Source organism: Idiotropiscis lumnitzeri, chromosome 3, assembly GCF_059441095.1.
Source record: "Idiotropiscis lumnitzeri isolate Australia: NSW breed Sydney's pygmy pipehorse chromosome 3, RoL_Ilum_1.0, whole genome shotgun sequence".
Lineage (NCBI taxonomy): Eukaryota > Metazoa > Chordata > Actinopteri > Syngnathiformes > Syngnathidae > Idiotropiscis > Idiotropiscis lumnitzeri.
Window position 1 is genome coordinate 25,137,818 of NC_142393.1, and position 17,665 is coordinate 25,155,482.

At 39.3% G+C, this 17,665-nt stretch overlaps 1 protein-coding gene across 2 annotated transcripts; it reads left to right on the forward strand.

The window, feature by feature from the left end:
- Positions 1-3,859: 3,859 nt before the first annotated feature.
- Positions 3,860-17,255, forward strand: LOC148340601 (sodium-coupled neutral amino acid transporter 3-like). 2 transcript variants are annotated; one of them, XM_088290750.1, is made up of 16 exons: positions 3,860-4,225; positions 6,916-7,007; positions 8,933-9,017; positions 9,104-9,219; positions 11,183-11,256; positions 12,334-12,426; positions 12,515-12,596; positions 12,676-12,758; positions 12,914-12,972; positions 13,057-13,194; positions 13,312-13,391; positions 14,076-14,176; positions 14,336-14,460; positions 14,585-14,729; positions 14,804-14,907; positions 14,984-17,255. In XM_088290750.1, the coding sequence occupies exons 2-16, from the start codon at positions 6,967-6,969 to the stop codon at positions 15,086-15,088; spliced, it is 1,431 nt and encodes a 476-aa protein (XP_088146876.1). In that variant the 5' UTR covers positions 3,860-4,225; positions 6,916-6,966; the 3' UTR covers positions 15,089-17,255. The 2 variants fall into 2 exon arrangements, with proteins under 2 accessions (XP_088146876.1, XP_088146877.1); XM_088290751.1 differs by lacking the exons at positions 3,860-4,225; positions 6,916-7,007; positions 8,933-9,017; positions 9,104-9,219 and adding an exon at positions 10,684-10,841.
- Positions 17,256-17,665: the final 410 nt, after the last annotated feature.

The following is a 17,665-nucleotide window of genomic DNA, read 5'->3' on the forward strand; positions in this document are numbered from 1 at the left end:
TTCAGGTTTCATTATTCCACGGCAGAAGTGGCAAAAATAGTCAAATTTGACTAAAACTGTAGTAGTCTTGTGCTTTGAAAAAGTAGAAGTAGTAATTTTGCTCCAGTACTTAAAAAGAAGTAGACTTAAGTGTACATACAGGTACAAAATAATTTTACTGTTCATGAATGTAGTTTTCAAATATAGTAATAAAGTATATTTTATTTTATTATTTATTTATTTTTATATAAAGTTCAGTTCATTTGCAATGACAGTTACCGCATTGGCTAATACAATGACTGCAAGTAATTCAAAGTAAAAAAAAAATAAACAAAATAAAATTAGACCAAACAAAAATGCAATACAATACAATACAAACTTATTTATATAGTACATAATGAATGATAATAGTAATATACTCATTCCCCTTGAGTCAATAATCTATTTTACATTTTATGGTAATGTTTATTTTTCTGTTATTATAGGGTAATGTGCCTTTAATGTATTATTATTATTATTATTTCATTTATTTATTTATTTTTTGCTGGCAGAAACTGGATCCCATCTCATTCAGCTGCCAACTACAGTACAGGACTTAGGTTCCTCTAGATGGCACTGTTGTGAGCTGCAGGCACACTTTGAACCAGCAGCTTTTTTAAAGTTAGAAATTCTCAACCCATTGCAGTAAGACGTGCATGGCTCCGCAGAGCAGTAAGTCACAATTTTTAGTTATGTTTTCCACTGCTTGCGTATAGCACTGAGAGGGACAGTGGATCTAAGCAGGCACCAAGTTGCACTACATTTTCGATACAGTATTTGGTAAAGTAACTGAAACCTGCATGGGACTGGGTTGTCCTGCAGAAAATGCAGATAATTTCCACCTCATCCATTCCTCCTCTGCTCTTCTCCTAAAGATTCACTAAAAAGTACAGGTTCAATATGAACCAACATGCTGGAACTTCTCTCAAATAGCAATAAATGCCGATCAGGTGAAAGAGTGAGTAAAAGACTCTTGACACTTTAAAAAAGAATATGTGCAGTGTGGCCAACGCAAAGCAGAACTGTTTTACACAACTGCACGTCGATGGTAAAGAAAACAAACACCGTTAGCTAATTTCATGTAGCCTACGACTGCTAGTTAGAAGGATTTGTAATCCCTCCACAGGGAGTCCAGGATTGGCACTTAATTGAACTTTCATTCATAGACGAGCTGTAACAGTCGCAATTGACGCTCAGGCACTAAACATGCAGATTGTCTAACAGGTTAGCTCAGTTAATAGCCAGCCAACTCTACATAGGGTTATGATAAATTTGGACTTTTCATTATAATTAACTTCTATTTAGTTGTTTTTGTGTTTGAATCAGTTTTAATTCATTTTAGAGTGGGTTTGTTAGTTTTATTTATTTTTTTAGACAAAATTGTTTTTTTTTTATTTTAATTTTAGTTCTTTTGTGTGATTCCTTTAAATAATAACTAATAATAACTCAGACAAACTCCCTGAGCATCCCTTGGACCACAGTGCACAACAGCAGTACCACACCTGTTCTATGATATATATGTTACAAAAAAATTCAAACAGTCTACATATGAAAATAGAATAGATCATTGAATAGAGATTTGTGATCTAATCAGCCCTACTTAAAAAAATAACAACCATCATTTTAAGCATGATTTATTAATTCTGAATAAAATCTGTTCCAAATGGCCCCACATTATCCACTCACAAATAATTAAAATCATGTCTTGAGACACCAGTCCTGGAACATTTCTGACACATCTCATATGTTCTATTTGCCCGGAGGCCGAACTCCGCCGTCTCAATATTTGGAAGACAAAAGACAAATGTGTGCTGTCATGAATTCTAATATGGCACATGTGAGGTTTTAAGAGTCTGGTATAGAAAACACTAGTCATCTGACTCTATGGGGTTACTAAATTAAGTAGCTGATGTTCAATATGGCATCAGTATCTTTTCTCATCAGATGAAATGTTATTGACTGTGCAGGAGTGTTGCTCGCAAATATAAGAATTTGATTAAAGGAGGCAATTAAAGTCTAATTATATGAATGGACAACATACGTAAGTGTTTTAATGGACTTATTGGGGAGGCACAACTTCCAGTGAAAGATTAGTGGCAGCTGAGATAAAGAAAATGGGCGTTTCCTGGGCGTGCAAACAAAACTCCCATGTCACTATCGTCAAACTTTATCAGTTAACTGAAATCTCACCGCCAAGAAGTGAAGCAAATGGAATTCATTCTAGTTGTGTCTCGAGGCATTACAAAAATCTCACGGCACATCAAACAAAAATGTCTGTCTCTCGCGCACTCTCGCTCTCTCTCTCTCTCCGTCTCTCTCGCTCTCTCTCTGTCTCACTCTCTCGTTCCCTTTCTCTCTCTCTCTCACTCTCTTTATATATATATATATATATATAAAAATATAGATAAATAGGGTCGCGGGGGGTGCTGGAGCCTATCCCAGCTATCTTCGGGCAGTAGGCGGGGGACACCCTGAACTGGTTGCCAGCCAATTGCAGGGCACACAGAGACGAACAACCATCCGCACTCACACTCATACCTAGGGGCAATTTCGAGTGTTCAATCGGCCTGCCATGCATGTTTTTTGGAATGTGGGAGGAAACCGGAGTACTCGGAGGAAACCCACGCAAGCACGGGGAGAACATGCAAACTTCACACAGGATGGCCGGAGCCGGGATCGAACCCATGCCCGATGCTGTCTCTTACTGTGAGGCCACCGTGCTAACCAGTAGTCCACCGTGCCGCCATATATATATATATATATATATATATAAAGTATAATGTTATATATTAAGTATATATATATTAAGTATAATGTTATATATTAAGTATATAAAATGGGCTTCATAACCATTCCCAACTGTCAACTGCAACTCAAATTCCATATGACATTATAAAAAAGGATCCTTCTTGATCCACAATCTTTCTCATGACTACGCTTAACTATATGTTTAAACCAGAAAAATATATCTTATTAAAGCCTCTGGTGGCTGTAATATATCCCACTAGGTCGGTATCAGAGCTTTTTGGTGACAAGGCGCTCTAAAGTGGCCACTTATTCAGAAATGTGTCCGCCCTCCTTGCGCTTATGCCTTTCTCTCTGTGACGTGCACCCACGGCTAACAACGAGGCACTCTAAAGTGGCTACGCTAGCGTGAAGCCTTAATCCACACACTTGCTATCAAGTTTCAAGTATTACGTTTCCTTTCTCTCCCAGACGGGTGCATACTCAGTACAGATGTACTTCAGTGGCCATGCTTCTGAAGCCCTGGTCCCGGCACGACTGAGTACTACACCATTCTCAGTCTTTGCACATGTTTCCAGCATTTTCAAACATGGATAATCTATTTATTTAGAAAGAAATATCTGAATTCATTTTATTGTGCTGCCTGTCAGTATAAGTTTCTGGCATAGACAGATGAACAAAGATACATTACTTGGAGTAAATGAACAATTTTCTGACCAATGAAGTGAAACTGAATAGCTTCCCCCCACACACTTGTTGATCTCTGACAGCATTCTGATGCAGCGCTAAACAGTGGTTTGCAATCACTGTTCTATAAATTCTGCCATCCCTCCTTTCGTGCCGGGCGAGGGACTTAGATGACGACTCGCACACTGTTTCCACTCGTAAGCGCAATCACATGCTGCCCGCCTTAAGAAAGCACTTATCTACCTTATCTACTTAACCAATATAGCATCACTGTGACTTCCAGCCTCCGTGAGGATCCACTCACGCTGCGACAAAGCCCACCTCGGGTGACACACGCTTTGCCACTCCTCTCCGCTTGCATAATCAGCAATGGCATAGGAATGTGTCTCCACTTCTATATGTCCTCCATGTGACTGACTAACTTGCATTGCAGTTTCATGCGTCCACAAGCTTCAGGCGATTGCTTTCTGCATTTCAGACTTCCCAGTGAAAACATGTTCTTGTCAATGCATGGGACCACTACCTGTGGTTGAGTAAAGGGTTAACTCTGGGTGTTCCTCTTCCCCCTCGCTCCCTCCCCAGCCGATAATCTCCCTACTCTCTCCTCCCACCGCTCTTGAGGAGCTCTGGAGGGAGTAAAGCGTAGTAATTATACCCAGCAAAAGTGTGAGAACGGAGAGAAGGAGCACGCCGATTCTTTTCAGTGCATTTCCAGGACTTTTTTTTTTTTGGTGTGTATGTGGAAAGAAGGCCAGCCGTCCTGTTTGACACCCGGGTGAGTGGCTTTATGCGAGAGAAGTGTGTGTTGTACATTTTGAAGAAGGGAGTGGAGGGACTAACTGTCAATAGTGAGCCGCTCTTGCATCAGACTGCACCATGTGGTAAGCGATGCTGAACGCAGAGAAATTGTTATAATTTCTATTTCCACTATTGTAATTATTCATTTGTAGACGATTTCACGAATCTCGTATTTGCAAATGTTAAATCGTGTAACTGTTCTACATGAACTAAATTAAGTCAAACAAATAAACCAAATAAAAACAATAAATACATAATGTACATTATATTTGGGTGAGTTTGAGGCCATTCAATGGCTGACGTCTCTGTTTCCTTTGTTTCCTTATGGAATGAGGGAAACTGGGTCAAATTAACAGATCACATCTTAATTACATGTTCTTCATATCAATAATCTTTGGCTCAAAATAATTTTACAAAGATTTCTTCCTTTTTTGGGTGAAAGGTGATATGGGAGTCACAATGTAATCTGTTATGTTATTCAATAGCTTTCACACAACCATTATTGAAATGCAGATAGTTCACGCATCACTTGCTTGATTTTAAATAATTTCTCTTGCTGTTGGCTCTCTTTTTGCTGAAAATGACTTCTGAGCGAGGCTTTTTTCCTCAATGAAATGGTATCACATTTTGACTATGGAAGATACATATTCAATCTTTGTGTGGACCCCCCACTGCCCTCCTCCACTCCTGTTAGTCTCTCTTGCAATAGTTTCTACTTTCCAAAAATTAGGATTCTTGTCTGTTACCCCGCTTGATTTGCGAAGGTAGTTTATTGGCTTTAAAATGGTTCCAGATTTGCTTTCAGTGTTGTCTAAGACGTAAAGTCTGCTGTTCATAACACCATCAATTGACAAAAGACTGACTGGAGAAGAGGGACGTGAATAGAAACAGTTGGAAATACTCTAATGTGAACTGCTTGCATGTCTACAACCCCCAAAAATTTTTGCAATGTCTTCCATGTGCCTCTACTAGTCTGAACATGGCATTCTGATTAATATCCCGTTTGTGTGTAGAATATGAATGAAGCAATAAAAAACATCAGTTTTTGGCCATCTCAGGAGGCGGCCATTTTGTCACCTCTGTCGACAGAAAATGACATCACAGTTCCTCAGGGCTCAGTAAATGACCAATCACGGCTCACCTGTTTTCTGAATCTGAGCCATGATTGGTTGTTACCTGAGCAACTGCAAAGTCATTTTCAGTCGACAGCAAGTGGCAAAATGGCTAATGTTTGGATTGACTTCCCCTTGAAGATTAAAGAAGTGAGCTAATCGTATAGTTTACAGGAGCTAAACCTGACGAGAAAAAGGAATTTCAAGTTAACCAGGCTTCCCAAGATTCTTATGACCCGAAGCCTGGACACATTCCACTCATCTGTGCTTTTGCAAAAGTTGTGTAATACCACTTTTGAAAAAAGAGGCTACAATACAACTAAACAGTTAAAGTAGAATTCACACAAGAAGCCTTTTAGTACGTTTTCCCACATTAAGGTTCGTTCTACGTCAGCAGCCCTCTTGTGTGACGAGTGTGGGAGTGGAGGAGGGAAAAAAAAGTCTTTGGAATGTCACCCAATGTTGTATCAGTGCGTTTGTTGGGGTCACATGCGAGAATCCCAAGGGCGTGTGGGTGACCTGCGGAAAGGGCTAGTATCTTATGACCCAGTGGCACGAGCGCAGACCTACACTCTTCAGTCCTCGCACCACGTTTGTCATTTGACCCTGCAGCACAGTCAGCTCGTCGGCAGTGTGTATGTCTCGAGACTGCTCAACTCAAGTCACGTTGTTTTTGTTGTTTCTTGTGCGCATTGGTTGCCGTTTGTTCCAGTGCAAGTAGCTGTTGCTTTGAAAAAGTCGACTCAACTCAATTCAATTGCCAAGTTGTCAGCATATAAAAGAAGAGACCAAGAAAATCATTTCAAAGCTTTTTTAACCTGGATAGCAAAATTGCGAAAATACATCCATCGAAGACATCGAAAAATAACTAAAATTATATATTTAGTATGCGTCCCTTCTGGGGATGAGATTGTCCTCAGATTTCACCAATCACATTTATACCCATTTGAACTGAGAGTTAGCACGTACCTACACCATTTAATGTGCCTCTGCCAAAAAAATAAATGTTCTACTAGGCTTTACTTTACTTTTTTTTTTGTTTTCTAGTAGTGGCCTGAAAATGGCAGCATCATGTTTTGAGGCTGTATTTCTTCAGATGGAACTAGGGCATTACACAAGGCAGGCCGCATATGAAAAAAAACAAAAAACAAAACAATGTTTCTGCCTGCAAAGAAAAATGGCAGAAAAAGCCTGCTCGAACTCCTGGATATGTTTTGGTAAGGACAGAGTTGAGCAGCCGTTGTACTGAGCACAAAAGAAGGTCTGTTTCATATTTTCCATATCGTATTCACCATTTCACAGCACATATCAATACTGTACTGTGTTTCCTAAACGTATACATTTGTGTGCGTGTGTGTATGCTCAAATACGTCTCCAGTGCCGAATGTTCTCCCCACCAATAACGCAAATATGGGCGGAATCACGAGATGTGCTGGAGTGGCATTTATGTGGCGTTACAGCTGAATTTAATAATGGCTACTTCTACTGTATACGGGATTACAGGGAGTGTCCTAAATGAAATGTGTCGTTTTTTTGTTTTTTTTTGTACTTACAGCTTGAAGAGGACTTAATCAGGACAGCAAATCCACATTTTCATTGTATCAGAATGGAGCTTCAGAAAATGAATGGACACAGTCGAGAAGATGGGTGAGATTTATTGTTGAATACTGTAATTTGACAGCAAACATTTAATTTTAGCATGAGCAAAACAGGCGGATTCTTGCTTAATATGTCAATGTTTATGTCCGCGACAACAAATTTTCTTTTCGCACCCACTTCTAACCCATTACTTTTTGGTTGAAAATTAAATTCCAAAATGAAGCGTTTATAGATATAAAATAAAATAAAACCACAATACTTACTTCCTACTTAGGTGGAGAAAAACATTTATGGGCACATGTGGTCAGGGCCTCGACCAAGTGTGATCACACCGGTCAAGTCTTTTGTGTTTATGATCACATACATGTATGCTTGATTGTCCTACTCCTAAAAGACTAAATGTAAGAAGACACTTTGATTTGTTGCCTGAAAAATCGTGCAGACATTTTATACACAAATATATATAGTTGTATGCACAGTACAGGAAGTCTTGAAGAAAAGGCAAGGCATATTTTTGACATGGGAAGAGTCTCACAACACAACACCAAACAAAAAAATGTCACAAATACTGAAAAATGATCTTGTATAAATTTACTCTCATATGGACTTAGTGAAATGTGGATCTTTTTAGTTGAACACAAAGCATTTACTGTGCCATGTTGTATGAATGACAACCGTTGGATACACAGCTCATTTTTAATTTCTGTCATCTAGTGGCAGCTCTGCGCATTTGCTCTGCCTGTCACAATACATCGCTGTCATAGACAGATGAACAAACCTGCAGGAAATAACTCAGTTTTTATGAAAATGAAACAAAACAACATGCATAGTTAAGTTAATTACATGCTAAAGTCCTTAGTAAAATGAACTAGTTCAGCTAGCTAAGCAGCTAGATTTGCCAACTCACCAAATTAGCTGTCTGAGTTAGCCAACTCAGCAAACAATTAGCCAGGCGAGCTAGCCAGTCAAGTTCACTTCCAAATTTTAATATTTTTTTCCATTTTTGCTTTACGATAATTGTACATGAATCACACGTTCATTAACTCAAAAGTTCAAAAATTTCATCCATAATTGAGCCAGAACACAGTCTAGTGAGGGTTATTGTGGCGCTAATGAAGTCACACAAAGGATAACAGAAGTGACATGCGTGAACATGATCGAGTTATGCAATTTTGAAGTCCTTCAATAATTCGTTCCATGAACGTTTCGCCAACAGTGGAACTGATTCGCACGCTGCTGTATCGCATGCAGTCCGCATTTCATGAAAAAAAGTACAACATGAATGTAACCCAGCCATTGAATAGGACGCATTCAGTGAGCTATGGGTGACATAAACACGTGTGAACGATAAGAATTAATGTCATTATTGCGGCAACAGCTCTGTATTTTCATAGCGCAGTGCATGTCTTGACAGTGTGCAAGAAAAGTGTGTAAGAAATTGACTTCAGCGCCAATGGGAGAAATCTGCTCCTAATAGGACAGAGATGAATGATTTGTCTTGTAAGATCTTGTAAGACAATTTATTAATAAAACATAGGAACCAAACTCCCTTCCATTTTCTACAAATATGTTTAATAATACAGTTATACAGACTAACAATAGACATGTGACCAAAATTATGGTTTCAAAGTTGAACATTACAAAGGACAACCAAATTGTGTTCTCGCCACATTTCCTAATTCCAAATGCCGAATATCTTTTTAAAAATTACAGTATGACAAATAAAATGTAGAAGAGAAGTCAGATGGAGGCAACCGGATGTCACTACTGCGTAATCATTAGATTAGCATGACCTTGATGACTGACGATTTACACACAGAGATGGAAAGGAAGTCGCACACAAAGCAAAAGGTCAACCCTAATCAAACATAAGACCAATTGATAACGTAATGGTCATAAAAACTTTCCCATGGGTTCGCTTACAAGCTGTAGTTTAGTTTAATTTATGTCTGTGTGCTTTATTTGCATTGTAGCTTTGATGGGCTGGATGCCATGGCTGAACATGAGGAATTTCTCCCGCATAAAGCTGGTGCGAAAAAAGAAACCCACTTCACAGATGTGAGTTGGTTTTTTTTTAATACTCTCTCTTTTGACACAGTTCACCTATCATGTCACTCATTTACTTATTTTTCTTTTTGGTGCAGTTTGAAGGGAAGACTTCATTTGGGATGTCCATTTTCAACCTCAGTAATGCCATAATGGGCAGCGGAATTCTGGGATTGGCCTTTGCCATGTCCAACACTGGAATTCTTCTTTTTATGTGAGTTCACACAGTAAATGTGCAACTTGGTCTTCACCCCTGATTTTCGTTTGCTACGCTGCACACTAGCAATGCGTGTGAACACCATCATCTGGGGTTGGGCAATTAATCGAAATGTGATTATGATTTCACGTTTGGCTTTATTATCACTGAAGAAAACAAATGAATGTGTCGAACGGTTCTTTGTGTGTATGGAAGTTCCCGTGCTGCAAATTCACTCTGAATGCACCGCGTTGCTTGCAGCAAATGTGTGACGAATGTTCTTCTGCCCTTCCTGAGGATGCTTAAAGCTATTTATTGAGATCCCAGTTTGAGTTTGTTGTCAAACTAAACACACAATGAAAGGAATCACACCGGCTGTTTATTTGAATTATTAATTTTTTCTACTGCTCGCACTCAATGGAAAATCCCTATTGACCGGCGATCAAAAAGTAGCATTAGAAATGATTTACCTTCAAATAATGAATATTCACAGAAACCACTGTCGTAACATACATGTACTGGTAATATAACAATACTCGTGGGCATATATCTTGCTGAAAAATTGTTCTTTTTTTTAAATTATTTTGCCATTGTCTTCTTCTACGCTTTTCTTCTTCATATATGTCAGGGGTCTCAGACTCAATTTGTGAGGGGGCTGCTGGAGATTAAGTCTGGGCGTGTCGGGGCTGCACCAACTAACTAACAAAAAAGGGGATCTGAATTATTATTTTTTTTCTCATCCAATCTTCTCAATCCTGAATAATAACAGTTCAGTACATAAATGGTTGAATAAGATTGGCGACCTGGTCCAAGAGTTAGAGGCCCCTGATGTTCACACTATAGCTCAATTCCAATTTTTCTATTACATGTGACAAGTATCCGATTTTGTGAACAGTAAAATTCACCTCCATGCATGCAAAAGACTGCCCCAAAGAGGCCAACGTGTACACTGCAGGAATGTATTCTTGTCTAATAGTTTTTTTTTTATTTTAACATTTTAGCATACTAATCTATATTCTTATTGCCATGGTGGTTCCTTTGTGGTTGGTTTGATTTCAGTATCAATCAAAGATTATTGTGAGTATATTTTTGGGCAATATATCAACCACAGTCATCTTTGCTCACATCTTCAAGAGTTGCTTCAATTGAAGTTCCAGATTAACATTAGCAATGACGATACTTTGATTTTGCAGCAAAGATGTATGAAACGTGAGTGCGTTCACACGTGCTCAGGAAAAAGTGATTGTTTTTGCATTGGTGGTGAAGGTAGAACGTTTATAGGTTTTGCAGCTTGCAGCTTGATCTGTCAGTTTGTATTTTGGAAAAAGTTTACTGAACAATGAGCTATATTAGACACAAATACACGTGTGTGCGCGCACACAGCTTCCTTAAACCAGATTTAAGAAGTTAAATTTAGCTGTAGTGATCAGATTCAAGACACGCCTGCCTGGATTAGTCGTGCGCTATCCCGTGTTGAGGAGGGAGGAGAGAAAGGAGTGTCATCCGGCGGGGATGCACAGGACAGGTGTTGTAAAAAAGCAGTGTTTTTTAATTTTAATTTAATGGTCAAGCTTTTAACTTTCATAACACATGCCACACGTGTTTGGGAGATTTTGCTACCATCAGTTCAAACCAAGAAGGTATGTCATCAGGCTTAGGGGCTGTAACTGGGACCTTCATCAAGGCGGAGAGATTTATGAAAAGTTCCAAATAACAGTCAGTGGTGGCACAAAACTTTCATGCTTTTGCTGGAAAACAAAGAGGGTGTCTTTTTTTATTTTATTTTTATTTTTTTTTAGCAAATGTTTCTGAGAATTGAACGAATGGACCAAGATTTTTCTTCCTTTCACTCTTTTTCATAACCTGGCCTAATTTGGAGTGGCTATTTATACGGCTAATAGAGGAAATCACATTGACGTAGACCCGAATATTGCATGTTCAGTAGTGTTAAATAAAAGCATTTGCTTTTTTTGTGTTTCAGAATTTTGTTGGTGTTCATTGCTATTCTGTCCGCATATTCAATCCACCTACTACTGAGGAGTGCGGGAGTTGTTGGTAAGAGGCGTTACGCTCAACAAATACCACGCTATACTGGACAGCAAACTTATCTGTTCATTCAAAACGTGTTATTTGCATGCATTGTACTACTAAATTTGAATTTCTACACCTGGGGGCCAAGGCAGGCGAAGAGAAGCTTGAATATGAATGGACTAACAATGCATCTTAATTGGCCTTTGAAGAAGTGAAGCCAACGGCGGCCATCTTACATTGCCACACACTCACCCTGCCTGACCTGAATACATTGATTTCCTTGAGGCGATTCATTATAACTTTCTGTCTCTATGATGAAAATGCCACAGTGTATGACACACACACAGACACAAACTGAGAATGGCAAAATATAATTTACGAGATTAGAAACATGTATTTATCTTTCATTATTTAGTATTCCAGTGATGTGCATTAATTTATTTCTTGAAAATAACTTCATGCAACACATTGTGATTTGTCCTGACTGCCTGAAGAGATGTTCCAGCATTTGAGGAAGATGGGAAATTTGATTTATCCAATCGCATTGTCCCAGTTCCGACCTCAAAGTCTTCAAGGTGAAAGTAAACAACAAAGATGGTTGATTCCGATAAATTCAACACATTTCGACTTCCAGCAAACCTTCTTCATAATTTCCTTAATTCATATAATTTATATAAATTCATATTCAAAGCGTTTCATTCATTTCATCAAATAATTCATGCAGTGAGAGTACTTTATATCTTCATGCAGTCCGTACAAATCATGTTGTGTTACACAAAGTTATTTCAAATAGCTACATTAATGTAATAATAAATAAATAAGATAAATATATGTTTAGAATTGAGTAAATTATTTTTGCCATTGACCATCTGAGTCTGCATAGTGAGACAGATGTGCATTCAGTTTAGTTTTTTATTTATTTATATTTTTTAACTAAGTGCAACACTGTAGATTGCTTTTGTTCTTAATAAAAATTGCATTGCAACATTTTCTTTTGTTGGTTTGGTTTGTTTTCATGTCGCCCTTGGAAGAAAAAGTTTGCGCATTGCTGCTGTACAATCTCGTTTTGTGGCTGCATTGCTAAGGTTTGGCACTTTTCAGGCATCCGAGCATATGAGCAGCTTGGTAACAGAGCCTTTGGCCCACCGGGAAAAATTCTGGCCGGGAGCATCATCACAGTACACAACATCGGAGGTAAAATGATTATCTTTGTGTGTGATTATTTGTAGTAATTTGCAATGAAAATTAAAGGATTGTACTGAGTAAATATTTTTTTCCGCAGCAATGTCCAGCTATCTCTTCATTGTCAAATCAGAGTTCCCGCTGGTTATTCAGGCTTTCCTAGGCCAACATGAAAACACGGGGTGAGTGTCAGATATTGTCATTTGACTTCAGTGACAGCTTGATAGATTAGTGCACTGATTTTTATTTGTATGGTCTCAGAGAGTGGTTCTTGAATGGAAACTACTTGATCATCATTGTTAGCGCTGCCATCATCCTTCCTCTTGCACTCATGAAACAACTTGGTATGATTTCACATCCTGTCATCACCTACCCCCCCCCATCCTTGTTCACTTCCTCAGCCATACATTTGTGCTCATAAATTGCACTGGCATGAAATATTATGTAAAAATGGTTTATGTTCATCATGTTCATTTTCAATCATGTTGTTCCACTTCAGGTTATTTGGGATTTACGAGTGGCTTCTCTCTTTCTTGCATGGTCTTCTTCCTCATTTCGGTGAGTCCATTGGAAACAAATGCCGACATACTTTTCAAATCAAATGTGGCACACCTGACACAATAAAGACAATTTTCCTTCCAGGTGATCTATAAGAGATTCAACATCCCTTGTCCACTGGAGGACAGTCAGCACAACACAACCCTCTTGGCTGACAACTACACAATCACAGAAGATGCGGAAGACTTTTGTGACGCCAAGCTATTCACCATCAACTTGCAGGTGAGAACACCACAGATTTCGTAGCTCTCTCTCAACTTTGTCACATGTTTTTTTTTTTTTTTTTCCAGTCCAGTGACGCAGTCTCTGTCACTAACCCTTTGCGTGATTTTCTTTTAGACTGCATACACCATCCCAATCCTGGCCTTCGCATTTGTCTGCCACCCCGAAGTGCTGCCCATCTACACAGAGCTACGAGAGTAAGAATGCTTTATACAGTGGTACCGCCGGTTTCGTTTTTTTTGTCATTTGCTTAGTTTACAGACCCAAAAATATCATCTAATTCACAAGAATTGTGTGCCCAAGCCGCCAAGCAAAGCAACCAGTTATCGAGCCTTTTCTCATTGAGTTAGCATCACACAGTAATTCGATCATTTTTCCCGTGACCCACAATTTTGAGGGGGAAAAAGAAATCCTGATTATATTATTTTCCATAATCATTCAGCCCCATTGAAAACCAAAACATATTGACTGATGTCAATCATCAATTCTATTAGTTTAACACAATACATGCCGCAAGCAAATACACGAGATTAGACACAAATATACACAATGATGTCAATCGCTCCAGTACGAGCAAAGGTGATTTGTCTCAGGAACTTTCTGAAAGAGGTAAAGACATGTCATCCTGGTAAAGGAAAGAGTTATGACTGCCATTCCCAAATTCCCAATCTCAGAGCCATTTTCCAGTCACTGCCGGTGAATGAGTGAAAAGACATCTTTTGGGGCACAGATGAAGGCACACACACAGTAAAGACAACAACGGAAGGACATTGTTTTGTTGTTTCATATTTATTACATATATATTACATGTATACTTTCCCACAGAGAAATGCTAAAATGAGGGGGAGAATTGCAATTAATTTTTGTCTTCTTGTCTCTAGTGCCACCAAGAAGCGTATGCAGAATGTTGCCAACATTTCCATCTTGGCCATGTTCATCATGTACCTGCTCACGGCACTATTTGGATACCTCACCTTCTACGGTAAAACTCAAACATCTCCTTGCTCTTACGCTACATGTGAACGACACACATTTACATGAATGACCAACTTGTTGTTTTCCTTAAAACGCCATTTTGCAGTGTGATGAATGAGCGCAAAGACGGAGCAGGATGTCAAAGCTTGTTTGTTTTTCTTCCTAGGTGCCGTGGAGTCTGAACTGTTGCACACCTACAGCCGCGTGGACCCTCTGGACGTGCTGATCCTTTGTGTGCGCCTGGCCGTGCTCGTAGCTGTCACATTGACTGTGCCTGTGGTGCTCTTCCCGGTGAGAGTTGCATCATATTTTTTTTAGTCCAATTATTATTCCCATTTGTTTTTGAAATGCAATGAAACACAGTGCGCGAACTGTGAGCTGACCATACGCTGCCTGTTCTTCCTTCCTGCTGTAGATCCGCCGAGCCATTCTCCAGATCTTGTGCCCTGACAAGCCTTTTCACTGGGCCAGACACGTTTCCATCGCAGTGTTCCTCCTCATTTTGGTCAACCTGCTTGTCATCTTTGTGCCCTCCATCCGCGACATTTTTGGACTCATCGGTACGTGTTTGCGCAACATTACAGCCTCGGCTTCCGACAGCCTCATCGAAATGCCTCTCCTAATTTCTCTGCAGGAGCCACGTCGGCCCCCAGCCTCATCTTCATCCTGCCTGGAATCTTCTACATACGAATCGTTCCGGCAGAGCAAGAACCTTTTTTGTCCAGACCAAAAATTCAGGTAGCGCTCATCGTCGTGGTGCATAGTGTTGTATTGCTGTTCCGTTCTTTTCATGCAGCTCCTTTTTCACCCGTAGGCTGCATGCTTTGCTGCATTGGGATTCATCTTCATGGTTGTGAGTTTGTCTTTTATCTGCATCGACTGGGTGAGCGGAGAGAATCGAAGCGGCGGCGGACACTAGTTGCTCGCTGAGGCCCCAGCAATAACACAATGTGAACTGAAGACCCTCCCCATCAATAAATGTATTGTTCTCCAGCAGCTAAACAGTACATGCTGGCCATGAAAGAAGAAACTAAAAAAAAAAAAAGAAATGTGATTCCTGAAAGGCCCTGCGATGGAGGAGAGATAGCACAGACTGTTGTGACTGAATTCACCCTTTGCTCCATTTGCTTCCGAGATATAATCCATTTTTAATCTTGCTAAGGGAGTTGAGAAAAAAATAGCAACAGTGTGACTCGTGTGTATCCAATCGAGGGTATGGATGCACAAGTTCTGCGTAAAAACAACAATTCACTGCCAAAGTTCTCTTTATCCACTTCCCATCTCAGCTTTACAATACTCGGTGTTACCTTGAGATACGAGTGACCTGACCTGCCACGGCTGCCATTCGCACTTCAATTTTACAGTCAAACTTAACATAGAACGAAGAAAACGACTCCTTGTAATGTGTATTTAAAACAACCAATCAACTGCCTCAAGAAAGGCCCCGCTAGGGTAATGCTGGCATACAATGGAAAACACCATTGGCATGCTAACTATTAGCATCGATAATTGAAGTTTTAGAACAATGCATATTTAAAGACAAATGGTGGCGCAACACATGTAGACAGATGGTATAACAATATTCACAGGCATTTATCCGAAACAAATGACTTACATTCCAACGTCTTATTGAGTTACTTGTGTAGTTGTGAAGCTATTCTTCTTTTGTTTCTGCGGGACTATATTATACTCCCTCCCGATGGCCAAGGCAGGCACACGAGAAGGAGTGGCACAGTGAACTGGATTGCAGTTGTTGGTGTTGTTGAAAAGATGATTTACGTTCTGAGCGTGGTCACAGAGTGAATTAAACTCGTATCTCAAGGCAATGCTGTAAAGTCAACAGTGGGCTGAATCGTTTCCTTGTCATCAAATTGAATTCAACATTTCATTTGGTAAACACATATGACTCCTTTTCAGAGTTTATAAAATAAGAACGATGAGGGTTGGTGCCACGCTGAAGTTTTTACAAAAATATACATTTTGTGGACTTCGACAATACATTAGGTGAAATTTTATTAACCAACTCTGACAGTTTGTGGAGGTGAGGATGTTGGGTAGAAAAGAAAAAAAATGCTGCAACCAAAAATGATGCAATTTGTAGGCTTTTGCTGCTATAAAAAAAGGTCAATTGTATCTGTTGTTGCAAACCAAAGAATGAATGCAGTAACTTTATCATGTTAAAACCATTGAGCAGGGGTGTCAATCTCATTTGAGATCAGGGGCCACATTCACCCCGATATGCTCTCAAGTGGGACGAGCCGGTTTGGTCTAAGAAGTCAGAATTAATAACTATTCCAAAATTCCCCATTTGTTTTGGTGATAATTACTGGTTGATGATTAGCTTGTAGCAAATCATATGGGCAATATTAAATGACCTTTTTATTTTACAGATCACATAGGATCAATACACGTAGCTCTTATCAAAACAACTTAATATTCATGAAACATTTTAAAGTGATGAATTTCTACATCCGTCTGGAAATCCTGACAACTTCAACTGACTCATCACACCGTCAAAACTGAAATGGGAACTTTTCAGAAAGAGGGTGCAGCTGTCCACATGGTGCACCTGTGGCTCATTTTTGTATAATTTCATCAATAACGTTAAGACAATTGTAAACAAAACTCAAATAAAATCAAACTACGCATTTTTTTATGCCACATTTACGTGAAAATGTCTCCAAAGCTGTAAGAATTATGCTTTAAGTCCTATTCTCAAAAATTGTGCAAAACAAAAATGGCATAATTAGCTTCATAGAAACCGTGTGAGTTGCACAATCTCCACGTGTTGCCCTTTGAACTCTGCAGATACAAATGCATAAATGATCCAAACTATGGTATTCATTAAATTCACCACCCTCTTGTCTTATTATCATTGTAAGAACTGTAAAGATACGCAATCGACACTTTCACAAATTCATACACCATTTATGTTGCTGTCTGCTACTGTGTGAATGCAAAATTCACCTCACTGACCCCTCTGGCGAATGGTAACAATATAATGAGGCTGTCGACTGTGACATTAATGGTGAAGACAGCTTGGGTGACAAAGACAGCCCATTTGAAAAAATAAAAAATAATAATAATTTTTTTTTTTTTTTTTTTAAAAAGGTCCCGGCCCGCGGGCCATATGTTTGACACCCCTGCCACAGAGTGTTTCATAGCTGGGAAGCTCGACCTATTTGTGTAAAGCTTTTACTCTAGGAACCATTCTTCATGACAACCGAATGGTATGTGAATATTAAATTAAGTCTTTTCATGTCTGTAAATGTTGACTAAAAGATGTTGAATTTGCGTGTCCTTCCTGTACAGTTGTAAGTTAATTTGAACTGTCCGTCAATAAAGTATGCCTCATTTGTACCCCGTCTGAGCTCTGAGAATAGAATGAGTAGAGAAAATGGAAGTAGTTACCCTCCGCACTGCTTGCTTCTAAGAGAAAACAAGTGGGGGTTGGAGAAGTGTGTCTCTGCATTTCCTGCTATGAGTTGAAATAACA